General features: G+C 48.7%; 1 protein-coding gene and 1 long non-coding RNA gene across 5 annotated transcripts; one reads left to right on the top strand and one right to left on the bottom strand.

The window, feature by feature from the left end:
• Positions 1-93: 93 nt before the first annotated feature.
• Positions 94-26,546, top strand: FKBP15 (FKBP prolyl isomerase family member 15). Of its 4 annotated transcripts, XM_071453750.1 has the most exons (30): positions 94-248; positions 1,466-1,575; positions 1,867-1,942; positions 2,458-2,527; positions 3,979-4,053; positions 5,100-5,198; positions 5,583-5,732; positions 6,411-6,479; positions 7,379-7,522; positions 7,939-8,084; positions 9,092-9,140; positions 9,827-9,946; positions 10,155-10,248; positions 10,910-11,013; positions 11,642-11,735; positions 12,436-12,545; positions 13,413-13,523; positions 14,150-14,244; positions 14,801-14,903; positions 16,577-16,609; positions 18,017-18,188; positions 19,629-19,765; positions 20,277-20,432; positions 20,849-21,001; positions 21,300-21,392; positions 21,807-21,917; positions 22,706-22,813; positions 22,995-23,743; positions 24,161-24,251; positions 24,948-26,546. In XM_071453750.1, exons 1-30 carry the CDS (start codon positions 196-198, stop codon positions 25,020-25,022), a joined length of 3,750 nt encoding a protein of 1,249 aa, XP_071309851.1. In that variant the 5' UTR covers positions 94-195; the 3' UTR covers positions 25,023-26,546. The 4 variants fall into 4 exon arrangements, with proteins under 4 accessions (XP_071309851.1, XP_071309852.1, XP_071309853.1 ...); XM_071453751.1 differs by lacking the exon at positions 16,577-16,609; XM_071453752.1 differs by lacking the exon at positions 21,807-21,917.
• Positions 12,747-13,163, bottom strand: LOC139603202 (uncharacterized). The gene is made up of 3 exons (XR_011683613.1): positions 13,048-13,163; positions 12,912-12,979; positions 12,747-12,847 (listed from the first exon to the last, which is right to left on the bottom strand). It is a non-coding gene; the product is annotated as an uncharacterized lncRNA (long non-coding RNA).

Here is a 26,546-nt window from a genome sequence, read left to right as displayed (position 1 = left end):
ATCAAGACTCCGCCGAGACGTGTCATGCAAGCCACGCCCCCGGTGCAGTTAAGCCACGCCTCCACCCCGCTCGCTGTGCTACTGAGGCCCCGCCCCCTGTGACGTCCCGCTCAAGTCCCGCCCCGCCCGTGCCGGTGCCGCCGGCCGTAAAGCGCCGCCGCCGCCCGCCCATCCCCGCCCCGGCGGTCGCTGGCCATGTTCGCGGCGGCCGAGGAGGACGACGCCGACTTCCTGTCCCCGGCCAGCGGGTGAGCGCCGGGGGCGCGGCGGGACCCCCCTCCCCGCCGCCGGGTGGGCGCGGCCGCCCGGGCAGGCCGCGAGGCCGTGGCCCCGGTGAAGGCCCGCGGCCGTGAGGGCGGGCAGGCCGCCCCCTGTGCAGCCAGGCCTGGGGCTGCCCTCCTGTCACCGGGGCTGCCGCTGGGGCTGTGCCCCGCTCCTGTCCCGCTGCGGGAACGCTGTACGGGCAGCCCGGGACGGGTCCGGCTGCCGGCGGGGCTCGGAGCGTCCCCCGGTGTGCCCGGGGCAGGGTCTGGGGTTTGAGACCCGCTTGGCTCCGGGACCCTCCCGCAGGGGGAGGCGGAGCCGCTCCGGGGTCGCCAGGGCAGAGCGCTCGGTGTTTGCAGTTAAACAAGGAGCGCTGGGAAGTGCTGGAGGTGCCGCTTCGGGGCCGTTCCCGGCGCTGGCTCCTCCCAGGCCGTTCCCCGGGATCCCCCCGGGTCGGGTCTGTGTGCGGCGCATCCCGGGTTTTGTATCGCTGACTTGTTGCTGCTCCAAGAGCTGCAGTTCCACTCCACACTCCCTTCCAGGAGCTTCTCCTCTAAACTAACCCTCCCTATAGAAAATTTACTCATTTTTTTAAACAATATTCACTGGCAGTGGTGTCATCTTTTGGTTTTTTATTCCCTTGCCCCGTGGTATCAGGAGTAGGTTGAGCGGAACTGGCCTTGAAGCAGTAAAATTGCAAACAATGTGTCTTGAAGGAATAGCCTCCAGCATTAGACTCTCTGCCCTTAGCTGGGAGAGCTTCTGCCGTTTTAAAACTTAGTGGGAGAATGTGTTTCCTGGACATTTAAAGACAAAAAACTCCGGGAGCTGAATGGTGGTTTCTCTGTCACATATTATTTTGGCTATTGTAAGAATCAGCTATTTTGTGTCAAGCTAGTTCTAGTCATTGCTTCAAAGTAACCTTTTTTTTTTTTTTTGTGTAGTTTCAGTTCTTACACCTTCAGTTGATTTTTGAGGAAATGAAACACAATTTTACCACTTTCCCAACCTCTTCATATACAAGTTCTGCCAATTCAAAATTAAATGGTTAATTACTATAAAGCAACTTAACCTGTAGCCCTTTGTTTATCTCCAAAGTGATGATAAACATTTTGTATTTGATAGACCTTCTAGTTAAGGGTGTTCATTATATATAATACCTATGTTAAATAAGGTTAAATGGTTTTATTTCCTTTTCTAGAGCCAGATTAGCCTCTCTCTTTGGCCTGGATCAAACAGTCTCAAGCCAGGGAAATGATTTCTTCCAGTTCACTGCCCCAAAGCAGCCCAAGAAGGGTCAGACAGCAGCTGGTGAGTAACTGGGCTTGAGCATGGGGAGCACACTCAGCAGCACGTGTGTGTGGGGAGAACAAGGGCCCTTGTGAAGAGCAGCAGAGCAAACAATTCCCTGAGCTTTCCTCAGGGGTGTTTTCCTCCTGCACCTGGATTTTCAGCTGGCCTTGGGTGACTTTGGAGCTCAAGTCTTTGTTTCTTTGTAATTCCCACTGGAGCTGTTTCTCCCTGTGGGAAGGAACATGCCATGGTGGTGTCCCCAGCCGGTGCTGTGCCTCTGAGAGCTGTCCCTGGTCTCTGTCCCCACAGGGCAGCCCCAGAAGGCGCCGGCGGCCTCGGGAGCCCCCTCGGTGCTGGTGGCCACGGCAGTACTCGCCTATCGATAGTAAGTGACTCCTGCTGCAGCCTGTCCCCAGTCCCAGAGGGGAGGTATTCCTGGATAAATGGGAGGAGACACTTGTTTTCAGCCATATCTGCATGGTGGGGATGCTGCAAGGCACTGGAAGTTTCTGCTCAAGAACAGTTTCAGTTGCTGCGCTGCAGCTCCGGGTGAGGCAGTTCTGGGTAAAGAGCAGCTCTGGGTCTGGCTGTGGCTGGGAGCTGTGTCCTGCTCTGCTTCAGGAGGCTCTGTCAGATGCTGGTGGTTCATGCACTTGAGAATTGAGGCATGAGCAGAGTGAGAGCACTAAAGCTGTTTGATGGGGAAAAGTTTCTGCCCTGGATCTGTGAGAGCAGTTTTCAACTCACTCCACAATGTGTGCTCTTGCCTGTGGGCAAGCAGGAATGTCTCTAAGCTAAGCAAGACTGCCTGACATTTTATACCTGGGAAAAGGGATCTGAACTCTAAAGAATTCTGAGTTAGGGCCAGTTGTGCAGCTGAATGTCTCCCTTATCTTCCAGTACAAATGGGCAATACTTGAAGCAAGGCAAGTATGGAGCAGCTGTAGTGGGGAACCATGCCACCAAAGAGGTAAGAGACACTTCTTCCCCAGCTCTGCCCTGCTGAGGGCTCACTGCTATGAGATGGTGTTTTGGTGAGCTCTCCAAGTGTTTTGCTTTTGGTGTTGTTCTCCTGCTGCCTTGCTGCCTCCTGGGTTTTCCTGGGGCTCAGCCATCCACCTTGGTGACATCTTTCTTTCCTGCAGTCTGTGACTTTGTAAGATCTCTTACAATTCGTCTCTGAAATAGTTTGCAGTGTTTCTGGAAGTCATTTTGGTAATTATTCAGAATGTCTTTTACAACTGGATCATGCATTTGTGCACATGGAGATGGGTATAAAGGAAAATTCTGTCCAGCAGTGCAGAGATGCTTTGCTTAAGTTTTGTTCTTTTGGTATCAAAAACATCTTTCCTTCCCAAGTGTTCCTTGAAGAACAGAGAACTGAGGTGCCCAGTAAATTGGTGTGTTTGAAAGCTATTTTGAAAATTCTCACCCCTCCCTGGTGCTGGTATTTGTGATATGATGGTGATGGATTGTGATATCCCCCAAGTCCTCATTCATGTCTCACTAACTTGCTTCTGCTTTGGCAAGAACAAAATAAATCTTAGTTTGGTAACTAAATTCCTGAGTCAGTGATCTGGGAATTGTTGAGCTGTGTTGTTCTGGGGGAGCTGGGGAGCACAGGCAGTGCAGGAGGGAGCTGAACCAGCTTTCCTCAGGCTGCCTGTGTGATATCACATCCAGCTGGGAGCAGTCACTGGGTCACTCCCAGTTCACCACTGAGCTGTGTCCAGTGCAGGTGCACAAAGGAAAACACATTTCCATAATAATTATGTTTAGTAGAGCCAAATATGTCAATAAATCTCATATGTGTTGTTTAGTACTTGGAAAACTCCCTCCAACTCAGTGTGTTGTGTCAATAGGTTGATGCAGATTACACACACAAACCTCTTCAGGGAAAATGTCTTTCCCAAAAGCGTGGTCAGGGCCTGGCACAGCTGCCCAGGGCAGTGGTGGAGTCCCCATCCCTGGAGGGGTTTAAAAGCCATGTGGATGTAGCACTTGGGGACATGGGTCAGTGGTGACCTTGGCAGTGCTGGGGGAGGGATCTTGGATCATTCAGTCTCTTCCAACCTAGATGATTCTGTGATGGTTTGCCATGTGTGGTGAGTTCTGTATCTGGAAGGGTTAGTGCACCATCTTCTTCCACTGTAACTGTGAAAATGTGGAATTAGTTAAAGCATGTTGTTTATTATAAAACAATGAGTTTCACTTGCTTGGTTGCTGCAGCTAAATAAAACCCCTGAGAATAAACCAGTTTTAATAAGTGTCACAAAACTGTGTTAAGTATTTTTGCTGAGGTATATTTGACAAATAAATACTGAGCCTTAGTCTCTGCATGTGACAAAGCACCTTAGAACTGAAGAGGTTTTGAGTTCCTGTTTTTGTTCTTTTTCCTTTCTAATTCCTTGTGGAATCCAGTACAGGATCCTCCTTTACATCAGCCAGCAGCAACAGATCACCTCTGCAAGGATCCACCCAGGCTTTGTGCTCACGGTGAGACTCTGGCTTGGAAAAGCTTTTTTGATCACACCAAACACAAGGTTGGCTCTAAAATTCTTCCTTAAGCCTTGGTTTATAACCTTTGAGGTCAAACATGTGAGTGACAGAGCAGGAGGTGTCCCAGTGTGACTGTTCTCCTCATGTATTGCACAAGAGGCTGGCACAGCTCCCTTTGGCTGAGCACCTCCTCAGGAGATTTCCAAACCAAGGCTCCTGTAGGAGGTAAATTATTACCTGTGCTCACAGAGGTGTTTGGGGCTTGCAGCCCTGGATAAAACCAGCAAAATTCCTTTTGCTGAGAATTTGGAGTTAAGTGTCTGAGAGAATACAACTGAGTAAGCAGAAGGAAATGACAGCAAGGAAATGTTTTCTCTCAGAAAATTTACACTCAGCATTTTCCTGCTGTTGAGAACAATCTGGAGCATTGTGAGCTCTAAAATGGAATCTCTCAGGAAGTTGGTTTCTGCCAGTTTTACAGAAAATTGATGTGATGGTTTACTGTTCTTAGCTTGTCATCAGATGGCATCAAATTTCTTTGTATGAGAGAGAAATTTCACTCTAAAACAATGAAATTTCTGTCCCAGGTTAGACCTTGCTCTCTAGTTTTTTATAACCACATTCTTGAAAAATTAATGGGTTTTATAGTCACTTCTGATGACATGGGTTTAGGAGTGAGGAGGAAGAGATTTCTCCAACTGATTCTGGAAGCCTAAATGAAGTAAACTATGAAATGTAAATTTCTCTTGCTTAGAAATTCTCAGTATATATCAAAGAACCAGGCTTCAAGGGAGTTCTGAAGGGTTTCACCTTCCTGTGTGAACTTCAGCATGTAGGAAGCACTTAATGTTTGCTCATGTATTTGAGTTATAATAATTCTTCCATGATAATGAGCACGTAAATAAAGGCTAATTTTGAACTTGGGCAGTAGAACAGCAGGATTCTTCCTGCCTTATTTCAGTAGCTCTTATTTTAAGCTTCTTATGGATGTGGGTTTTTAGTTCATATAATGTCTAAGATGGAACTGATTTGCTCTCCCATAGGTTCAGCCCAACAATTACAGCACGTTCTATGATGATCAGAGGCAGAACTGGTCCATCATGTTTGAGTCAGAAAAGGCAGCAGTGGATTTCAGTAAGCAGGTAACTGCTCCCCTCTGGGCCAGCCAGTTCTGATGGCTGCTTTACAGCAGGGGCAAATCAAGTTTTGTTTTCATTGGAGTTCAGCTTTGAGTGCATAACTGTGATGGAGACAGATCTGAGAGGAGCCAGCCCTGAGTTTTGTTCATTAAAACAAATCTTTGAGGCTGGGAGCCTGTTGCTTCTCAAGATTCCCAAGTGCTGCATATCAATGGTTCTGTAGAGCTGAGGGTGTTTAATCAGCAGCATTCAGCACAAGGAGATGTGGAATGCCCTGGGAGTGCAGTTCTGATGTGGGCTGGGTCAGTACAGCAAGGAATGCATCAGATTGATGAGTGGGACTTGTCCATTAAAGGCCAGAGACACTGCCAGGCTTTTCCTCTGCAGGTGTGCATTGCCAAATGCAACAGCTCTCCAGCCCTGGACTCAGTCCTCTGCCAGGATCTCCTCCTGGGAGAAGGGCAGGGGGTGGAAGCAGGAGACTCCCTGGAGGTTGCCTATACAGGATGGCTGTTCCAGAACAATGGCCTTGGACAGGTAAAGACACCTCTGCCACCTCCTAATGCTGAGTGGGACAGTCCTGGCAGGAGCCTGCTCATCCAGCATAGTACTGGTGTTGATGGTAAAGTGTACTTTGGGCATTTGTGGCACTGTAAGTGGGGTCATCTGTACTGCCTATAGAATATCAAGGAATTCTGGCATATTACAAAAAAATATTCCTCACTGAAAGGGTTGTTGAGGCTGCCCAGGGCAGCAGTGGAGTCACATCCCTGGAAATGTTCAAAAACCATCTGGATGTGCTGCTTGAGACATGGTTTGGTGGTGAACAGGGCAATGCTGGGGGAATGGTTGGCCTTGGTAATCTTAGAGGGCTTTTCCAACCTTAATGTTTCTATTATTCTGTTATGTTCAGATTGAAATGCTTGTAAACTTCTCTGGGCACTCTCACACATGAATATTTAATGTTGTGTTTTGCTTGACCCAGCCCTGTCCTAAAGCAAGTCTGAGTCTCCAGTTATCATTCACTTCATGAAATTGTACTTCAGGAGATGGACTAAAGCTGTCTTATGGCTGAGAATTCATTTTGGTAGTAGTGGGATGGGAAAGAGCATTTAACCAGAGGTTCTAGGAGTTTATGGAGCATGTAAAGCAGCATTCAGAATCTTGAAACAGTTGGGAAATCCATGTATTTTGTGTTCTTGTTCAACTCTCCAGGTGTTTGACTCTAATGTTAACAAAGACAAGCTGCTGCGGCTGAAGCTGGGCTCTGGAAAGGTCATCAAGGTACAACTTCTGGCACTTTCATTACAATAATTCAAGTCTCAGAGCTTTGAATTACTGCAGTTCTTGTTCAGGATTCATGCATGCTATTTCTGCTTCATTTATTAGCAAACACTCTGTGACAGTGACTCACTCAAGCTTTGCACAATAGAGCCCAGTCTCCTTTTCAACATCAGTGTTAGACAGGAGTTGTCCTCTTTGGCAAAAAGGAAACTTCCTGTTTTTAGTAGCTGGGATTTTATTGTCTTTGTTTGTCTGGAAATCACTTAATCCATTCCCTTGTTCTTGGGGAACCCTATTTCTCACAGAAGCAATTTTTCATCCAGGTGTTGTGATATTCCCTTATGTTATCCCATAAAATCAGGGTTTGAGTCAGAGATGCTTTTGTTCAGGTCACTTCCATGACCTGAGTAATTAATGTATAATTCATACATGACATGTTACAAGTTGTCTTTTATTGAAGATGTGCTATTTGTCTACTTTGTTTTGTCCTGTATCTTACTAATTTTGCCTGGCTGTTGGAGCCATCCTGTTCAGTGCTGGCATCCCTTGGGCAGTTTGCATGGCTCTGACTTCATGTCCCTCATTACAACTATATTCTTTGGTTGCCTTGTAAATCTAACCAGAGCAATTCAGATCTCTTTGGAGTCCAGTTCTCTCCCAGAATGCTGAGTGAGTTTGCCACTGTGTGGTGGAGCTGCATCTTTATTCTTAAGTTAACACTGGGATTTCCAACTGGCTGCCAGGATTTGTGGCAAGACAAAGGTTTAGTGCTGCACATTGAAAATAAACAGGATTTTGCAAGAATCTCTCTAACCTTTGCCTGAAGTTGTCTTAATGGGGATAAATAATGTCACTGATCCAAGTGTTGCTCTCTCTTCTGTTTCCTGTGCACACCAAAGGGCTGGGAAGAAGGAATGCTGGGCATGAAGAAAGGAGGGCGAAGGTTCCTCATCATCCCTCCAGCCTGGGCCTACGGGGCTCAGGGCGTGGCTGCTCGAGTCCCTCCAGACTCCACTCTGGTGTTTGAGGTGGAGGTCAGGAGGGTGAGTGACTCCTGCCAAATGCTTGGTTTCCATCTGGTTTGTGACTGCAAGGGGGGAACCTGCTGCTAGTGTGAGAACTCCAGCTCAGAAACTGTTAGAAACCTCAGCAAGATGTGTATCTTTAATTCAAACAAACCCAAAACAGAGCCCTAAACCCAGAAAATCCCTCAAGGCTGTTTGTCTATTGTAACTGTCTTGGGATCTTTTAGCTGTCTTATTTGTGAGTCACTTGGGAAAACAGAATACTGTGGGAGGAATGAGAGGATGTAAAGACTCAGCTTCCCCAGCTCTGAATCAATTGGCTGCTTTTCCTTGAAGTGCACGAGCTCCACAGGCAGTGGCATCACAAATAAATTGATGACAATTTTTACAGGAACCCAGAAAAACATCTCTTTTTTTACTTCATGCTTTTTAAGGTGAAGCTGGCAAAGGAGTGCTCTGGTTCAGATGGGCTGAGTGTCAGTTCAAGGGATTCCCCTGCACCTTCTCCAGTTCCCAGCTCAGATGGCTTCTCCTCAGACTCTGGTTTAGTGCCTCCCTCCACCATCCCTCCAAAGCCTGGGTAAGAGGCAGCATGGCCTGAGCACCTCTCTGTGTTAATGCTGGTGGTGCCCATCAGCACAGTGCTGCACTAACACCTCATTTGGCAAATGTGGGGCCTCTGTGCCAGCTCAGTGCCCTCCATGTGGCAGAGCAGTGCTTGCTAACAGGACTCACTGGAATTTTCTGCTTGAGTGCTGACTTCCAGATTAAAGCAGTTGGAATGGGCCCCAGTGAAGGAAATCATTCCAACATTCCTGAGATGCAGTGGGATTGAGCAGTGTGGGTGCTGCTGCTCTAACAGCTGTCTCATCTCAGCTGATATCGTTGGCATCAGTTTGGACCCTCTCAGTCTCCACAACTCCCTGAAAAGAGGGTGTAGCCAGGTGGGGTTGGGTTCTTTCCCCAGGTAATAAGTGACTGGGAAGAGGAAATCACCTCTTAAATTACTCCAGGAGAGGTTTATGGTGGATATTAGGAAAACCTCCACTGATAGAATGGTCAGGCACTGGCACAGGCTGCCCAGGGTGGAGTTACCATCCCTGGAGGTGTTCAAAGAATGCAAATGTGGCACTTGGGGATGGGGTTTAGTGCTGAACGTGCTGGGGCTGGGTTAGTGGTTGATGACTCAACCTTAGATGTATTTCCCAATCTTAGTAATTCTATGTTCTGTTACTGAAATTAAATGGGTCAGTCACCCGTTTCAGGGAGTTGAACTAAGTGCTGCTCTTGTTGCCATAAGTAGTTTATTGGACTTGGTTAAAATTATTTATACCAGAACATGGTTGTAAAAGCAATCAACAAAATTATCTTTCTATATTCAGCTGTTCCAATGGGCCACAGTGGTGTCCTGAGCTTATCTACAGATAACACTGCAAAGACTGTTCCAGAAGTGTGGGCTAAAAGAAATGCTCGTGGTGTGAGATACCAGCTTTCCTAGGGAGAGGTGTATTTAACAGTGTTTGTAAATCCAGAGTGTTGGCTCCTGAATTGCTCCTGGCTAATCTCCGCTCCTGTTTGGCTTTGCAGGGAGCCAGCTGTCCGAGCCAAGTCCAACTCCATCAGTGAGCAGCTTGCAGTAAGTGCTGCCTTTTCCTAACTTGAAGCCTGAGTAGAGAAGTTTATTTGCACTTTGAGCATTGGGTACTGCTAAAGATCAAGTGAGCATCATGCAAGACACTGCTATGTTCACCTTACAGCACCTTACAGCAGGGCCTTGTTTTTGTAGGAATTAATGGTTGAACTCCATGATTAATGGTTGGACTCCATGACCTTAAAGGTCTTTTCCAATCTTAATGATTCTGTGATTACCAGGATCTGAGGAACCCCAGCCCCAGTTCCTACTCTTGAATGAAAGTGACTTTGACCATGTGGATGTTCACGAGGCTGGTTGTCTTTTGAGATAAATGGATAATTTTAAAATAGATAACAAAGGAATTGGGACATTCAGGATAAGTTTATAGAGCTGCATGAGAAGACTTTGTGCCTCCAGACAGAAAAAGCTGCTAAGCAGCTTCCTGAACTCACACATTTTCTTGTTGGTGTTTTGTGCAAGGATAGATTTTCCTCTGTAGTGACAGCACTGTCATCCCAGAAAGAGGATATATAAAGCAAGCCAGATTAACAATTCTGGTGCTTGAAGGGTAGATTTTCACACAGTCATTGAAAAATTGAGTCAAAATTCAGTCTGAGATTTGGAAGTGTTTGTAATAGCCCAAAAGCCTGGGCTGAGACAAAGGGAGAGTAACTCAATGTTTCTTTTAGAACCCAGATGTAGCAAAGGCAAAGCTGATTTCTCGGATGGCCAAAATGGGACAGCCCATGCTGCCTTTCCTTGCTGGGACAGCAGGGAGCCAGCTGGACTCCAGTGACTCAGAAATAGAGGTACCAGCCACAGCAGGGTGACTCTTTCACTGCTTTTCCTACACTGGGGGTTGCTCGAAGTGGGATCTGGAGCAGTGGCTCTGCTCTGGTTCTGTGACAGAAAGGTTCCACTTGGGTTCCTGGGGTAGCACCTTGTCTCAAGGGACCTTGGGCTCAGGCTGCTGCCTTGTTCTTTGGTGTTTCTTGTAACATGCAGAAATGTTTTTAGGATCCCAATACTCTGAGAGGGACAACACAGCCAGTGGCTTCAACCAGACCCTCCCAGCCAGCTCAGGCAGTGCTGCCCACAGTGTCCACACAAGGTAAAGTGCTGGGGAGCTCCTGCACTCCCTTTCCACTCCAGGGGGCTGGGGGAACAGAGGATTCCTTCCAGGAGCTGAAATATGAGCTGGAATCTTCTGATAAGGGCTGCTGAGCCATGAGCCACTGGAGCCCAAGACAATCCTTGGAGTGTTTCTTCATTGTGCTCTTGTGCTTGAGGAAGAGCCTGAGCTGTCCTGTCACTGGGCCCTGAGGTTGGTAGGCCATGGATTGGTAAATGGAATGTTACAAATCCTCTCCCAGTGAACAGTACTTTTAGGAATGATGGAAATCCAAGTGAAGGAAGGGCAGCATGGGGCTGGATGTGTCTTCCCACGATGGAATGGTCACATCAGCTGCTGGTCAGCTGAGCAGCCTTCAGAGGCAGTGTGAGTCACACCTCGTGTCAGTGAACTTCAGAGCTATCTCTGTTTCAATGAAAAGAGGTTGTTTGAATGGAGCCAGAAGTGGGATTTCTGTGGAAGGTTACTCTTCTCTTGACCTATTATCACTTGCTTGACTGGATTTAGTTTTCACAAGGTTGCAGACAGGCTTTTGTTAAACTTTTGTCTGTTCAGTGGCTTGGTTGTTGGTGGGGTTTTTTTGCCATTTCACAGTAGGTGAATTAAATTCTTTTGACTGACTTTATTTCTTCCTTTTCAGTACCTCAAGCATCTGGTGCTGCACCTTCAGTATCTTCTGCTGCTTTAATTCCTGCAACGATCCAGCCCCATTCAGCTCTGCCTGGAGGAGCACAAGGCTTTCAGGTACCAAAATGAAATCAAGGAGAATATTGTCACTTCTGTCCTTTCTCCTGAGTCTTCTCTATTGCTGGGAGCAAGGACTTTAAAAAAGGGTGAGAATTCCAGGCTGTTTCCTGTGACTCTTTGGCATTCTCAGGTTTTCACCATATGCCTCTTAAAATTTATTCCAAAAGGGCTAACTTTCTGTTTATGATGGGTTCTTAAACTAAGGATGAACCAGGCTTTAATACCTGGTGTTGTAGTGGATACAACAAAAACACCCAAGTTCCTCAGCAATGAGCAGTAAAGTTGCAATCAAGTTGTGCTGTGCTTTTTGAGCCCTTTTCAGGAAATAACCTTGTGTTCAAATTAACATCAGAGGGAGCTGTTCACATGCTGATCTGACTCTCACAAATGTAGGATGACAGTTTTGCTGAAATTTGAGTGAAGGTGGGAACTAATTAACTATCAAAAGAAAAGTATTATTTTCTTTCACAATTACTGTTGTGTATTTTGACTTTCCAACTCCTTAATTCTTGGATTTTTTTCATTCCAAACATCATCCTTGCTCTTGGGCTTCAAAAAATATGAAACTGTGAGGACATGGGGAAATAGCAAAACACATTCTAACCTATTGAACTTGTCCTGCAAGGCGTATCCAGGAATGGCATTTGCTTACCCCCAGACTGCTGCATCTGCCTCTCAACTCCAGCCTGTGGGTCAGATGTATCCTGCTCCTTACCAAGGTATGTTTTAAAGGGTACCTGCTTCTCAGAGGGCTGCAACTCCTGCAGAAACAGTTGGTGATGATGATTTATGGCTGTGGTACCACTCTGCTGTTTCACAAATACTTATTTTTTAATATCAAATAGGGGCAAGCACTTCCCAATAAATACCCTCTCTTACCTTGAAAAGCTTTGTGCAGTGTGAAAGAGGCTGGAATTTCTGTCTTTCTAAGACTGGATATTGCTAAAGGAATTTGGTAGATGGTGCTTCCAATTATAATTAAAACTACCAGCCAGGGAAAGAATTGAACTGTAAAGGCAAAACCTAGGAAGGGCCAAATGCATTTAAAGAACCATTAAGGCATCCCAGCTGGTGAAGTCTTGAGTGAACTGAGCCTTTCTTGGAGCCTGTTTTTGCAGTGCAGTTTTAAAAGCTGACCCTCACTGCTGTGGTTTGATTGTGCCTTGCTCTGATTGTCCCTCTGGTGTGTCTGGGGGCTTTGCTGTTGAGCTGAGCTGTCATGTGGCTCAAGGATTTCCTGTAGTCCAACCTGCCTGTTGAGGTTATTTGGGAAATACCTGCATTATTCATTTTCCAAATAGCATGTCCTTTTCATTTCTGGGCTTTGCTGGTCTCAGGCTTCATGCTACCCAGCTTTTGCTGTGTCTCTGTGCAGGTATTTCCCCTGGTCACTATAAATCTCTCTCCTTTCCCTTCAAGCCCCTGGAGATGTCACTTCCTTTTTGATGACAGAAGCTCGGCAGCACAACACTGAAATCCGACTGGCTGTCAGCAAAGTCGTGGATAAAATGGATCACCTGGCTGCCCAGGTATGAGCAAAATGGATCACCTGGGTAAAATGGATCACCTGGCTGCCCAGGTATGAGCAAAATGGATCACCTGGGCAAAATGGATCACCTGGCTGCCCAGGTATGAGCAAAATGGATCACCTGGGCAAAATGGATCACCTGGCTGTCCAGGGATGGGCAAAATGGATCACCTGGCTGTCCAGGGATGGGCAAAGTGGATCACCTGGCTGCCCAGGGATGGGCAAAATGGGTCACCTGGGTAAAATGGATCACCTGGCTGCCCAGGTATGAGCAAAATGGATCACCTGGGCAAAATGGATCACCTGGCTGTCCAGGGATGGGTAAAGTGGATCACCTGGCTGCCCAGGGATGGGCAAAATGGGTCACCTGGGTAAAATGGATCACCTGGCTGCCCAGGGATGGGTAAAATGGATCACCTGGGTAAAATGGATCACCTGGCTGCCCAGGGATGGGCAAAATGGATCATCTGGGCAAAATGGATCATCTGGGCAAAATGGATCACCTGGCTGCCCAGGACATTTCTGCTCTCCAGGTGTGCTGAGAGCAGTTGGCTCTATTTAAATGTCTGCATTAAGTGATACAGTAAGTGAGTAAAATTCCAATATTACCACACCTTCAAGTGGCAGCTGTTCAGTTGCTGTATAAAAACAAAGCTTAGGCTTGGGGTAGGTGCATCTTACTGTCTTGAATATCATGTGATGCATTGTTTGGAGGATTCCCTGCCCTCTGGGAGGTGTCACACTTGATTCAGTGCCTGTTCCCTACAGCTGAGCAGAAGGAACAGGGAAATGTCTCTTTGCACGTGTCTGACTCTCACCTGCACCCATAAATTCATTTCCAATGGCTTAAGAATGGTTCTCTCTGCAGGTGGAGGAGCTGAAGAAGCAAAGCACTGCTAACAGCTCCCTGCTGCCTGGCATCTCCTCTGTCACCATGGAAGCCTCCATGATCATGAGCAACATCCAGCGCATCATCCAGGTGAGCAGGGCCAGCTGCTTTCACTGCCATCAGCACCTGGGGTTCTTATTGTCCCTAATGAGAGCAAATGTCCAGCCACCCATGGCTTCTGGTTTTGTGTGGTCAGAATGAGGATGAGACTTACAATGATTTCCATACCTCTTTCCCTCTCCAAAAAGCTTTTCTCAGCATTTTGGGGTTTGGGTATTTTCTGAGTCAGAGTTGTGGGTATTTAATGGGCTTTGACAAAAGGTTCATGTGGGAGAAGTTCAGCTTCTCAAACCATTATGGATTTAGCCCCCAGTCTTCAGCAGAATGATTTCACAGCTGAGGTACCACGTTGTAGAAACCATCTGCTTCTCTTATTCACCATTTAATTTTATGCTTTGAAGCCTTTCTAAGCAGCAGCCTTAAAAACTTGGGGTTTGTGGGTAAAAAACTCCACCAGACACAATATTTTCTAGGATATGATTTGGCAGCCACTGTCCTGTGCCAGGATTCTGCTGAATGTGGCAGGTGCCTTCCTGGGCTGCTTCCACAGAAGGGATGAGCCTCAGCACTGTCTTGCCTCTGTGCAAAACAAAGGTTTAGGAACTGCTGCAAGGAAATCTGAGTGAGCTGAATATTGATGCTGAGCTGTGCTTTAGGAGAATGAGAGACTGAAGCAGGAGATATTTGAGAAGAGCAGTCGGATTGAGGAGCAGAATGAGAAGATCAGTGAATTGATTGAACGCAACCAGAGGTAAGGGCTGGGGACCTCATTGCATTCCCAGACTCTCCAGCTTACACTTGGGTGTAACTGAGGGCTCTTTGTTAGGACACAGCCATGTTCTGATATTTTGATTTCTTTTTTTCCAAGGTATATAAAGTGTGGAATTCCTCTCACCCCTTCTCTGCAGGGCTTATCCCCAAAATTCTGATGTACATACAGTATACGTGAATGTGTAAAAGGGGAACAAAATCCCTTATGCTTTTCCCTCATGTGTCTTTGAGCACACTTGCCCTGCTTCTGGGGCTTACTTCATTTTAGCTGGCTTTTTAGTGAGGTGAAGCAATTGTAGGGGATGTGGAGCCCTTTGTGAGGTTCAGCTGTGAAGCACTTATCCCAGCTGATAAAAGCTCTGCTGTGCCAGGCACAGCCCTCCCACCCCTCTGAGATCAGCACATCCTGTCAGATTGTCTGGGACTTGTCATGAATTCACCAGAGACCTCCTGTGCTTTGGGATGTCACCTTTTCTGTGTGAGCCTTGGCTCCAAGCCCTGTTTCCAGGAATCCCACAGAGTCTCCTTGTTCACAGGTACGTGGAGCAGAGTAACCTGCTGATGGAGCAGAGGAACCACTCCCTGCAGACCACAAATGAGAACACACAGGCAAGAGTGTTGCATGCAGAGCAGGAGAAGGTAACAGTGCCATGAACAAGGCCAGGGTGTTGCATTAAAACAAGCTGAAGCCTTGTTAGTCAAGGCAGTTTTCTTAGAAGGCAACTGCAGTTCTGAACTTTGTTTTGAGAAAAAAATTGGTTTTTATGGCTTTCATGACCAAAGCATCACAGAGATGTACCCATTTCATGCTGTCACAACTTTAATGTTGTTACCTTGTAGGAGAGTGTCTGATTTATTGTTAACTGTGTAGGCAGGGGGCCAGTGTGTTGTGGAATTTTGTATCACAGGGCTTTTGAGTTGGAAATACTTCAGTTATTTAGTTGCACTGATAGTTGGAGAAGAGTTTTATTCCTTTTATATAACTGACATAGAGTGAATATGGATGCAAGAAAAACATATTTCCTACTGGAGTTTCTTGATTGCATTTTTGTGATTTTTTTTTTTTTTAATGCTATCAGAAGCTGTTTGTTTCTCCCAGTAACACTCTGTGCTTTTATGACAGGAGCTGTTGGGAAATAGCTTTTAAGCCAGTGAAATGCATTTCTGCATGGCTGCATACCCTGAACCCTCCCTGTAGGCCAGCCTAGCCCAGGAGTGCTGCTCTGGCTCTGCCATTGCATGGTGCTTGCTCTGCTTTCTCAAGCACTGCCTTAAATTGCACCAAGTCCAGTCTTACTCTGTGCTCTGCTGCTGAACTGTCTCTCTGCAGCTCAAATGTGAGGTGACAAATGCTTCCTCTGTGTGAGAACCACAGCTTGGTGCACCTAAAGCTGACCAGAACTGCAGCTTTCCAAAGGGTGGTAAAGAGCAGGGAAGGGCTGATAGTGCTGAGAGCAGGCAGGGAAAGGGGCTGCTGCTGCACACCCACAATGTGTAGGAGTGTCAGAGATTCTAACCAGGAATAAGTCAGACTGAAATAATAAATTGAATTCCCTCCTCAGTGAGGACAGCATCCTGCTGGTACAATAAAACCTGGGGAGGTGTCATCTTTTGGAAGTATAAGATCCTCAGGAGTCTTTTGGGCCTCATCTTCAGCAGGACACTCCTGACTGAGCAGTCAGTGCCCAGGGATGATGTTACATGAACAGGCTTCAGGCCAGACCAGGAGAGCCCTGCCTTGCTCTGGGAGATTCCCCCTGGTTCTGTGGGAGTATTGACTGTAAATATGAAGGCTGATATTCCTTCCTCTTCCCTTTGTCTAACCCAGCTTGCCCTGGGACTGCAGTCACTGATTCCCCAGGGAAGAGGATTGATTGGAAGCTGTTTATCCATTGCTTACACACAGATTTACTCATCATTTATTTGGTTGTACCCAGGGTCACTGAGGTGTTGGTTACTCACTGCTTTAGGTTGTGGATCTTTGGCCCTGGCAGAGCAAGTCACAGCTTTAGGTGAAGGCCTGTGAACCATAAGTAATTCCCCAGCTCTCCAGTGCAGGTCACAGCCAGGGCTGCTCCCAGCTCTGGAGTGTGACATACCCTAAGGATACCTTTAGTGTCTTTCTTTTTACATCAGGCTTCACTTCCTTTTCCTGTCTAAGCTTTTACAGTCCTTGGAGTAATTTAAAGGCTTCTCTGGCATGCCTTAGGCTCCTGTTATGAAGCATTTTGCTTTTCTGCTGATGAATGCCTCTGCCTTTCCAGTTGTGTTCTTAACCCTTCCTGTTTCCTGTTGCTGCTTTCTCTTCCCAGCACATGCTGCCAGTGGATCGGGGCTGGGACCAGGTGAGGCAGTGTCTGCTGACTGTGTAGCTGCTACATGGGTGTGCCCTAGGAAGTGCCAGCCCAGCTTCCTCTTGAGCTAGAAATTGATTGGCATGAAAAGAATTGTCTCAGAGCTTGAATGAGCACAGATCCCTCACTGGAAAAGGGCTTTAGAGCTGGCAGTGTCTCCCCACTGGCCCCCTCTTTCTTGGGGAGCCCTTTCCAAGAATTCTCTCACATTGCTGCTTGTTCCACTCCCCATGGCAGAGCAGGTACAGGTCACCCAGGATTCCTGGTGCCTGAAAGCTGGAGCTGAGCTGTGGACATGAAGCATCCTCTGTAGAAACTTCTGTCTAGTAACACTTCCTGCCATAGGATCTCCTAGTTTTGTTTTCTTTATTTGCCATTAAAGACAGAGGCCAGAGTTTAAATAACCTTTAGGTGTCCTTAGCTGTGCCAGGAGTCAGTGTAGCAGTGGGACATTTATGGAAGCACAGGAGGAAAGTAGATCTGGTTTGGGCCACTCTCTGAAATGCTGCCTCCTCTTTAAAATGAGTGCTGTGGTATCCCAGCCCTCCAGGTCAGCACATCCTCATCATCACCATAGCTGGAACAATTTTGCTCACAATTCTTTTGTGCCAGAAGGTGTTGGTCCTCATGTGGAGGGAATTCTCTGAGGGGGATAAAGCAGGGAGAAAATCCGGTTCTCCTGACCTTACCTGTTTCAAGAATGTGAAAAATCTGTTGGAAATCTCAAAATAGGCAGAGGTGTGGAAGCTGTTTAGGGATTCCCTGTGCAAATTCTGTCTTTGCAGAGCATCCTCTGAAGTTTGTGTGTCACTCAGCAAGATTGGGAATGGGACTTTGTGTCTGTCTTGATGCCTTGAGCCCCTGCTAACATTGTTTACAAGTTGTCTAACAAGCTGTGCTAGTGCCTGGTTTTGGGTGAATCACTGACTCTCAGCAATCCTAAATCTAAACAGGTCTCCAAATGGCTGAGAGCTGTGCTGGGAAATGCCAGCCTTGCCCATGGGCAGCCAAGGTGACCTTGTGCTGTGTGCTCTGGGGACAGGCTGCTCTCCTGGCTGGGAGCAGCCTGTGTTGAAGTGGCTCTTCAGTGATTTGTAAGCTTATGGAAGACAATTAGATGTTGGGGCCCAGGCTTTTTCCTTAAATAGATGTTTTCATAGCCTGAAAACTGAGCAGAGCCACCAGGCACTGGTACCAGGCTTAAACCTATTTAACCTTTTCAGGAAAACTCACTGGGTTGAACTGATGTGGTGGTGAGGTTGTTGGTGGCCTCATGCAGCTTTCTAGTCAGTCTGGACAAAACTGACATGGCAGAAAAGTCACTGTTGCCTCCTCACTCTGGAGATGTGTCCCTGACAAGGCTTCCAACCCTTTTCCCTGCTCCATCTTGTGCTCCAGGCCAAAGTTGCAGAGGAGCTGGCAGCTGCCACAGCCCAGGTTTCCCAGCTGCAGCTGGAGCTCACTGCCCACCAGAAGAAGGAGATGGACCTGAGGAAGCAGCTCTCCTGTGCTGTGCAGGAGGCAGAGAGACAGGAGGCACAGCTCAACAAGCTGCAGGCACAGGTGGCAGGTGAGAGCTCCTTCATGGCTCTTTTTTTTTTGATAAGTTGTAGTTTTTTCCTGTCTTCTGGGGTATCTTCCTGCTTTCCCTAGGATCAGTCACAGGGGATAGAAGGATATGGGTGCACTGAAATATCTGAGGGATGTGCATCCTTGTCTCCACTGAAGGCAAAGTGGGATGACTCAACAAAATCATCCTGTTCCAGGGATGCCTTTTGTAGAACAATCTCTTGGCTTTTCTGTCCAACATCCTGCAGAGCAGACAGAGATGCTCCAGTGGATGGAAAGTTGAGATAAACCTGAGGTGTTGTCTTGGTTTGAAAAGCCAGGTGTGTGCTAAGGAAGGCAGGAGCTTCCCCTGAACTGGAAACTGTAAACCCCCTCCCTCTGAATTGTTGAAATTGAGTGGGGGGCTCCCCTTAGAGAGAGATATGGGAGCAGGAATAACAGTTCTTTATTAGGGAAGACGATAAAAATAAAATAAACAATGCAGTAATACAAACCAACACTGCCAGAGTCAGAACCCAGCCTGACACCCTGTGGGTCAGGGTGTTGGCACAGTCCCATTGGAAATGTGGCTGCAGCCCTCCTGCAGTGCCAGCTGTGGTTCTGCTGGAGCAGGGATCCTGGAGAAAGGTGGAGTCTTCCTCTGAAGCTCCAGTGGAAAAGGCAGCTGCTGTTCCTCTGGGAATCCAGTGGAAAGGCTGTGTATGGTGTCCCAAACCTCAGATTGGATCCAGGTAGGAATGCTTGGCTCCTCCCTCTGGGCAGAGCATCTCCCAATGGGATGATGGAATTTTTCAGTCATGCAGGGACAATCAATGGCCCATTAACAGCTGATGCCTTCCCAGAGGGAGGATTGGTTTGTGGGAGGAATAAAGAAAACTGCCCAATGAACAGGAGAGAACTGCCCCACCTCTAACAGATGGCAAATAGAACACATCTTGCCTTGCAGCCTAGGACAGGTGTTGATTCATTCCTCTGTGCTGGGCACTGCTGTGGCCCCACTCTGAACACTGGGGTCACTTCACCCCATGTGATGAGAAGGACATTGAGGGGCTGGAGCCCCAGGAGAGGCTGGGAAGGGGCTCAGTCTGGAGCAAAGGAGGCTCAGGGGGCCCTTGTGGCTCTGCACAGCTCCTGCCAGGAGGGGACAGCCAGAGGGGTCGGGCTCTGCTCCAGGGAACAGGGACAGGAGGAGAGGGAACAGCCTCAGGCTGGGCCATTGGGAATTTAGGTTGGATATTGGGAAAAATGTCCTCACAAAAATGGTTGCAAAGCACTGGAACAGGCTGCTCTTGATAAATTCTAGTCCCCACTGCAGGCACAAGTGGAGTTGTTGACTGCACTGTGCAGGAGACTCTGTTCCTCCCCATCAGCCCCCAAAATGTGCTCCCCTGCAGTGGGAGTTGCAGCCAAACTCACAGAGAAATGGGGGCTTTGTTTGCAGAGCTCCAGGAAGCCTCTCAGGACACTCAGAGCAGGTTCAAGGCTGAGAAGCAGAGCCGCAAACAGCTGGACATGAAGATTGCAGCACTGGAGGAAGAGCTGACAGACCTGAGGGTGGAAAAGGAGACTCTGGAAAGGGTATGTACAGGGCCAGCAACACAGTTTCAGTTGTTTACTGAAGGTTAACTCAAAAACCAAAAGGTTCTTGCTATTAAATATGTAAGGTAAGTAAATCTTGACTCATCTGCAGGCTGGTAGAGCCTTTGTGCTTATGTTAATTCATTTTTTAAAATTTATTTTTGATTATTGTTTATTTTTATTACTAATTATTATTTATGTAAATTTTATCATTTAATTATTATTTATTTATTGATTATTTATTATATTTATTATTACTTATTGTTATGTACTTATTGATTGTTGTTTATTTTATTAGTCATTATTATTTAATTTTTATTATTTACTCTTTTTAAAATTTATTAATTCTTTATTTAATATCTTACCCAGTAATGTGTCAACCTTCCTTACCTCTGAGATAGCCTCAGCTTGATTTCAAGTAATGAAGTTCCCTGCCCAAAGAACCTCCTTCTACCTGAGGGAGAAAAGCTGCTTTGGTGCAGTCTATTCTATGTCATGTTCTGTGTTGCAGAATCTTGCAGAGAGGAAGAAGAAATCCCTGTCAGAGAGAGCTCAGGCAGAGGAGGAGATGGAGGAAATTCGCAGGACGTACCAGCAGGAGCTGGACAAGCTCCGGCAGCTCCTGAAAAAGGCCCGGACCTCGACGGACCAGGCAGCAGCAGAGCAGGTGGGGACTCAGGGAGCTGCTGCTCCAGGCCTGGGGGGCTTGTGGGAGCCTACAGGTAGGAAATAATGTGAAAATGGTCAGCTAGGGGAAGAATGAAAGCATTACCTGCTTGAATTCTTGGGTTAGTGTCAAACTGAGGAAAGGAGAGGCACCAAATTGAGATTGTAGTAGAGACAAGAATATGGGACTTGTGAGGAGTGAAAGGTTGTTCAGAATTATGCCAAGAGGTCTGAGATCTGAGCCAGATCATCTAGCCAGCCTGGGGCTTTGTGGCTGGAGCTGAAGTGAGAGGTGTGGGTGTGAGCTGGTGGCTGCACTCTGTCTCTGGGTGTCCAGCCCTGGCTCTCACCTCCTGTGCAAACACAGATCTGTGTGTGTGTGTGTGTTCCTGATGGTGTCTCTTGTGCCATGGGCAGCTGTCAGTGATCCAGGCAGAGCTGGAGTCCCAGTGTGAGGCCAAGTGTGAGCGTGCCCTGGCCTCAGCCAAGGAGCAGCACGCCCGGCAGTGCCAGGAGCTGTGTGAGCAGAGGGACTCCCTGCAGCACCAGGTGGCCCAGCTGGAAGAGAAGGTAAAGAGCTGATCTTCATTGCTGTAATGGGCACTAAACACCAGCAGCTGTAACTAACAATCTTCTCCCACCTAACTGGGGCTTGACTTTAACTCCCTGCCTGTTGTGGATCTTGATCTCAGCATCTGCAGATGCAGGGGTTGGGTTGGGTTTATTATGGAGAAGGGAGAGCCAAGGTGCTGATAATGCTGAACTGCAACAACAGCTACAACTTCCACTTCACTGCACTGTCCTGAGTGGCTGCTTGGAGTGGGTGACACTGCCAGGGGCTGGACCTGCTCTGCTTCTTGTGTTTCAGCTCACAGCTCTCAAACACTCAAAAAAAGCAGAGGAGCAAAAATTGTCTGAGGCTCAACAACGTTTGGAGGAGCTGGAGCCTATCCAAGAGAAGGTAAAGGAGTAACACAGCAGCTGGATGGGAACTGGAGTGCAGGGAACACCAACCTCAGACTAGCCCAGAATAACAAGGATGGGAGTTCCAGAATATGGTGGGGAAGGGATAATTTCATGTGGCTTCCAGCAAACCAGAACAGGCCCAATAATGAGACCCAGTCTTCATCTCACTGGGATCTCAGTGATGCTGCACCCTGCTATTCTTGGTGGCACTTGAGGAGCTGATGACACAGCTGTGACTCTCCAAGGCTGGCTTGGCTGTCCTTATTTTGGTGCTGTTGCTTTCAGCCAAGTCTTTTGTGCCATGCTTAAACCCCCCCTCAGAGTTAGTGCCTCGGTGCAGCCCTTGCCAGGGGACCCTGTGGTGGGGCTGTGCTGTGGAGCAGCTCTGAGGGTGCCTCTCCCCTGGCAGTTCTCAGCCCTGCAGGCAGACATGGGGGCACTGAGGGCTCGCTACGAGGAACGGCTCCGACACCTGCAGAAGGATCAGGATGGAACTTCCCCTGCAGACTACACTGAGCAAGTGAGCTTGACCCTCCAGGACTTCTCCTTCCTGGGCAAATGGATTTACCTTGAATTATTTCTCTTTGAACTGACACAAGAAGGAAAAACATAATTTTCTCCACAGAGTACTTTGCTTGTAGTAACAGTCCACAGAGGAAAGAAGGGATGGGATCTTATCCTAAAGTCATGGTCACAGAATGGTTTGGGTTGGAGGAGACCTTAATGCTCATCAATTCCATCCCCTCCCATGAGCAGGGACACCTCCCACTGTCCCAGGCTGCTCCCAGCCCTGTCCAGCCTGGCTTTGGGCACTGCCAGGGCAGCCCCAGCTGCTCTGGGCACCCTGTGCCAGGGCCTGCCCACCCTCACAGGGAACAATTCCTAATTCCCAATGTCCCATCCAGCCTTGCCCTCTGGCAGTGGGATGCCATTCCCTGAGTCCTGTCCCTCCATCCCTTGTAAACAGCCTTACTCCATCTTCCTGCTGCCCACTTTGTTGCCTTTTATTTCTTATTAAAACTCTACATTTGAGGTTTAGATTTAAAAATTAAACTAAGTAAGAAGTGCCAGTCTGCCTTGGCTTTGTGCAGCCTGCCTCAGTTTGGGGGGATAAGTTTGGGTCACATAGAGTGTCTGAGTTAAGGTGGCCTGATGTGGTGAGGATTTCTGGTTTGGAAAGTAGATTATTTGAAAAACCACCTGTGTGTGTTTGTATTTATTGTCCCTTCCCTTGGAGAAGTGCCTGGTGTTGAGTGCAGTGCTTCACATGCTAATGAATTGTCTGTTTCCTGTGATGCTGTTCTGCAGGTAAAGAAGATAATGAATGGTGTATTTCAGTCTCTTCGGGGTGAATTTGAGCTGGATGAGATGTACAGTGGCAGGACAGTCCTGGGGGTGGTCATGAACACTATCAAGGTATGGCAGTGGTGGGAGAAGAGAGCCTTGGGCTGAAACCTCAGATCTGTGCTGAGACTGAAATAACTGAAGGAGAATTTGTTGTGGGTGGCAAAGCAGCCTGATAGGAGGAGGTGATACAGGGATCTGTGATGGTTTGTATTTAAGGTGTAACTTGTGTTCTCTCTTCTCCCTTTTCCAGACTGTGACACTGCAGCTGCTCAACAGGCAGCAGGAGAAACCAGAGCATGGCAGTGCAAATGAGGAATGTGGCACAGGAGCAGGGAGACAGGAGGGATCACCTGGAGCAAAGACTGAGCACAGAGAGCCCCTGCAGCACAGTCCAGCACGGAGCCCTGCACCCCCAGCTGACCCTGGGGAAGTGACCAGAGGCTCCCTGCAGCCTGAGCAGCAAGGCCAGGCTGCTCCTCACCCTGCTGGGCACAGAGCTCCTGAGGAGGAGCAGGAGACACAGAGCAGTGGGGTGGCAGAGGAAGAGAAGGTTCATGAGGAGCATCTCCCTCCCACAGCTGATTCCAGGCTGGATGCTGAGAAGGAGCCTGTGCTTGCAGGACAGCCTGTTCCTGGGCTGGAGCAGGGCCTGGACACTGTTCCCATCAGCAAGGCTGGCCCAGAACAGGATCCCTCTGCTGTGCCTTCTGTTCCACGATCAGCAGAGCCTTCTGTTCCAGGAGCCAAGCCAGGAGAGGGGGATGAGGCAGCACCTCCAGCATGTCCAGCTGTGGAGCAGAAGGCAGAGGAGGCTGGGGGAGGTTTAGAGCCTCCTCCCTTAAATGGGGAGGAGGGGAGTGGCACAGAGCCCTGGGATGGAGCTGGCTCTGAGCAGGAACCTGCCTCCATGTCCAGCAGAGCAGAGCCAGGCTCAGCTGTCCTGGGAGAAGCTCCAGGATCTCAGGAACTGGGCTCCAGCCCCAGGCACACAGATTCCAGGTGAGGGAAGGTGCTGGGTGCCAGGGTCAGCTAGGGCTGGGACAGCAGCTGGTCCAGGTGTGTCCCTGCTGCAGGACAGCACAGGCTGGAGCTGCAGCCTCCTCATGGGGCTGGCACTGGGTGGCACCAACCAGGAGCTGGCACAGACCAGGCTGCCCAGGGCACATTCCACTGGGAGCAGCCCCAGAGCAGCCTCCTGTCTGCTGGAGGCAGTGGAGAACATTCCCAGGGAAGTGTGCAGCTCCTGTGCAGTGATCCTGGTGCCTGCCAGGTCCCAGACTTGCCCTGCACTGCTGAACAGTACCTGCCACAAAGGCTTCCCTCAGTGACAAAGCTTTGCCATCTCTCAGTAACAGAACTTGTAAAAGCAAATGCCATCCTCTGAGAGCCAGCTGCTCATTCTTTATCTCCTTGCAGCCTCTTTGAGGAAGACAACTTCTTTGAAACAGCATCTCCTAAACCACGGAAGCTTCAAGTTCCCTCAGAAGAGGAGGATGAGGAGGAGGTGGTATGTATTTGGGTGTTTGCTCTGATTGAGGCATGGTCTGTAGCTTGTCTATAACATCCTCCCTGTGGCAGTGGGGGCCTGGCTGAGCTCAGGGCTCCCCATCCATTCCCTGTGTAAATCAGGAGTATCTGGGGTGGGTGACTGAGCTGGGAGGGGCTGGTTTGGCTGAGGCAGTGGTGACAGACTCCTGCTGGCATGAAATCAGTGGGACTTGCCAGCTTAATTGAAGGGTTTTAGTGTTTGGCCCCTCTCCAGTCCCTTTTAGCCTGTAAGCAGCACCTGAAATCATAGAACCACAGAATCCTCAAGGTTGAAAAAGACCTTTAAGATCATCAAGTCCAGCCATCCATGTAGCATCATTCACCATTGAACCATGTCCTCAAGTACCACATCAACCCAGTTTTTGAACACTGATAGGAATGGTGACTCCACACTGCCCTGAGCAGTCTGTGCCAATGCTTTACATTCCTTCCCAGCAAGAATTTTTTCCTGCTATGTAATCTAAACCTAATCTGAACAGCAAACCATCACATGAGAAATAAAACTTGGGTAATGAGGCTTCTTGTTCCCAGCTCCTCAGAGCTGGCAGAGATTGCAGAGCAGTTTGTGATTAGGAAGGGCCAGGTGATTGTGGTGATTAGGAAGTGCCAGGCAGCTGCTGGGGCTGAGCAGGTTCCCTCTGGTTGTGCCTTGCAGAGCATGAAGGGGCGTCCGCCTCCCGCGCCGCTCTTTGGTGACGATGATGACGATGACCTGGACTGGCTGGGATGAAGATGTGGCTGCTGAGCCCTCTCCTCTGGGCATGGCCTCTTCCTGTGCTCTGAGCCCATGGCGAGCTGCCCACGTGGGACATTGGGAATGACCAGGGACTTCCCAGCTCTTGTCCTGCAGCTGGATGGGGGCTGGCAGCAGGGGACTCGTCCTGCACTCGTGGGTGCTCAGCCCTGTCACTCTGAGCTGCCAAACACTCTGGGCTTGGGCTGAGTGCAGGAGCCACCCACTGTCCCCCTCCCCTGAGCCCTGGATTCATTAATCTCAAACCTTTTGCAAATAGGAACTTGGTGAAGAGCTTCAGCAGAACAAGTCTGGCAGGACCCTGCAATGGCAACACCCTGTTAAAAATCAGACTAAAATCTCCTTCCCCAGTGATGAACTCCTTGGAATGTTTCTCAGTCCCCAGGTGGCTCCCAGGGTCCTGTACCCTCTCCCCCCTGTGTCTGAGCCATGTGCCACTGCAGGTTCCCCCAGGAATCCCAGTCAGGTGTTTCTGTGAGCCCCTGGGGGCTGAGGTGGTTCAGGTGGGCTCTGACTCAGAGCTGTGGCACAGATGCTGCTGGGCCTTGGAGCTCTGGGAGAGCAGGGCCTGAGCAGCTGTGATGGTACAAGGAGCCCAATCCCTGCTGTGTGTAAGTCAGACACAGCTCAGCTCCTCCTGTGCCCAGAGCTGAGGTGGCTTTTGCTGGCTGTGTTTCCCTGTGGGAGCAGCCCCTCAGCTCTGGGCTGTGCTGTGTGGTTGGGAAGTCCTTCCCCACAGCCCAGCCCCTCTCCCGTGCCTTTGGCTCTGCTGCTGTTGAAGTGTGACCATCCCAGCACCAGTCAGACTGTACAGAGGGGCTGGGCTGGGCAGTCTGGGCTGTCACCCTGCACTCTGAGGGGACCAGGAGGGGAAAGGAGTGAGGACAGAGCTGGGCAAACAGCCTGGGGCTCTTACAGCACTTTCATTCTCCACTCATGGGCACTAACACAACTTCATCCCAGAAATCTTTAAAATAAATAAACCCCTACATAAAATCAAAGGACTTAAACTAATTCTACTAATTCTGTGTTTAGTTTCTACACCTGCCTTTACAGTCTCTGACTGGAATTAGATCTCTGTCCCCCTCAAGGTGATTTCTTAGGAGGAAAACACCCAAAAGAGCACTGGGTGTTGCTGTTGGGGTGTGGCAGGTCCCTGTGCCCCATCCTCAGTACCACAAATTGCCAAATGCAGCTGAAATTGGGGCAGAGACCAAAGCCTGTGGCAGCCACCCTGTTGCCATGCAGGGTGACCTGAGCTGGGCCTTCCTGGGCATCACTCAGTGCTCACTGTGAGGGTGTTTGGAACTGGATTGTTGGGGGCACTTGTGCTGCTCTGAGTGCCGGTGCCCTGGTGTGGCCTCTGGCCCCGTCCATGCAGTGTCCCAGGGCCGATCATTGCTCATGCTAACAACTTCCACTTCTCATTCCCTGTTACAGATAGACACCCTGAGGGATTTGCATTTCACTTCTTGGTAAATAAAGTGCAATTAAACCTGA

The sequence above is a fragment of the Agelaius tricolor genome, unplaced genomic scaffold (genome assembly GCF_023055355.1).
Source record: "Agelaius tricolor isolate 1412-34295 unplaced genomic scaffold, bAgeTri1.0.p SCAF_37, whole genome shotgun sequence".
Classification (NCBI taxonomy): Eukaryota; Metazoa; Chordata; class Aves; order Passeriformes; family Icteridae; genus Agelaius; species Agelaius tricolor.
Note: the sequence above shows the minus strand (reverse complement) of the source record. Positions and strands in the feature narration are given on the sequence as shown.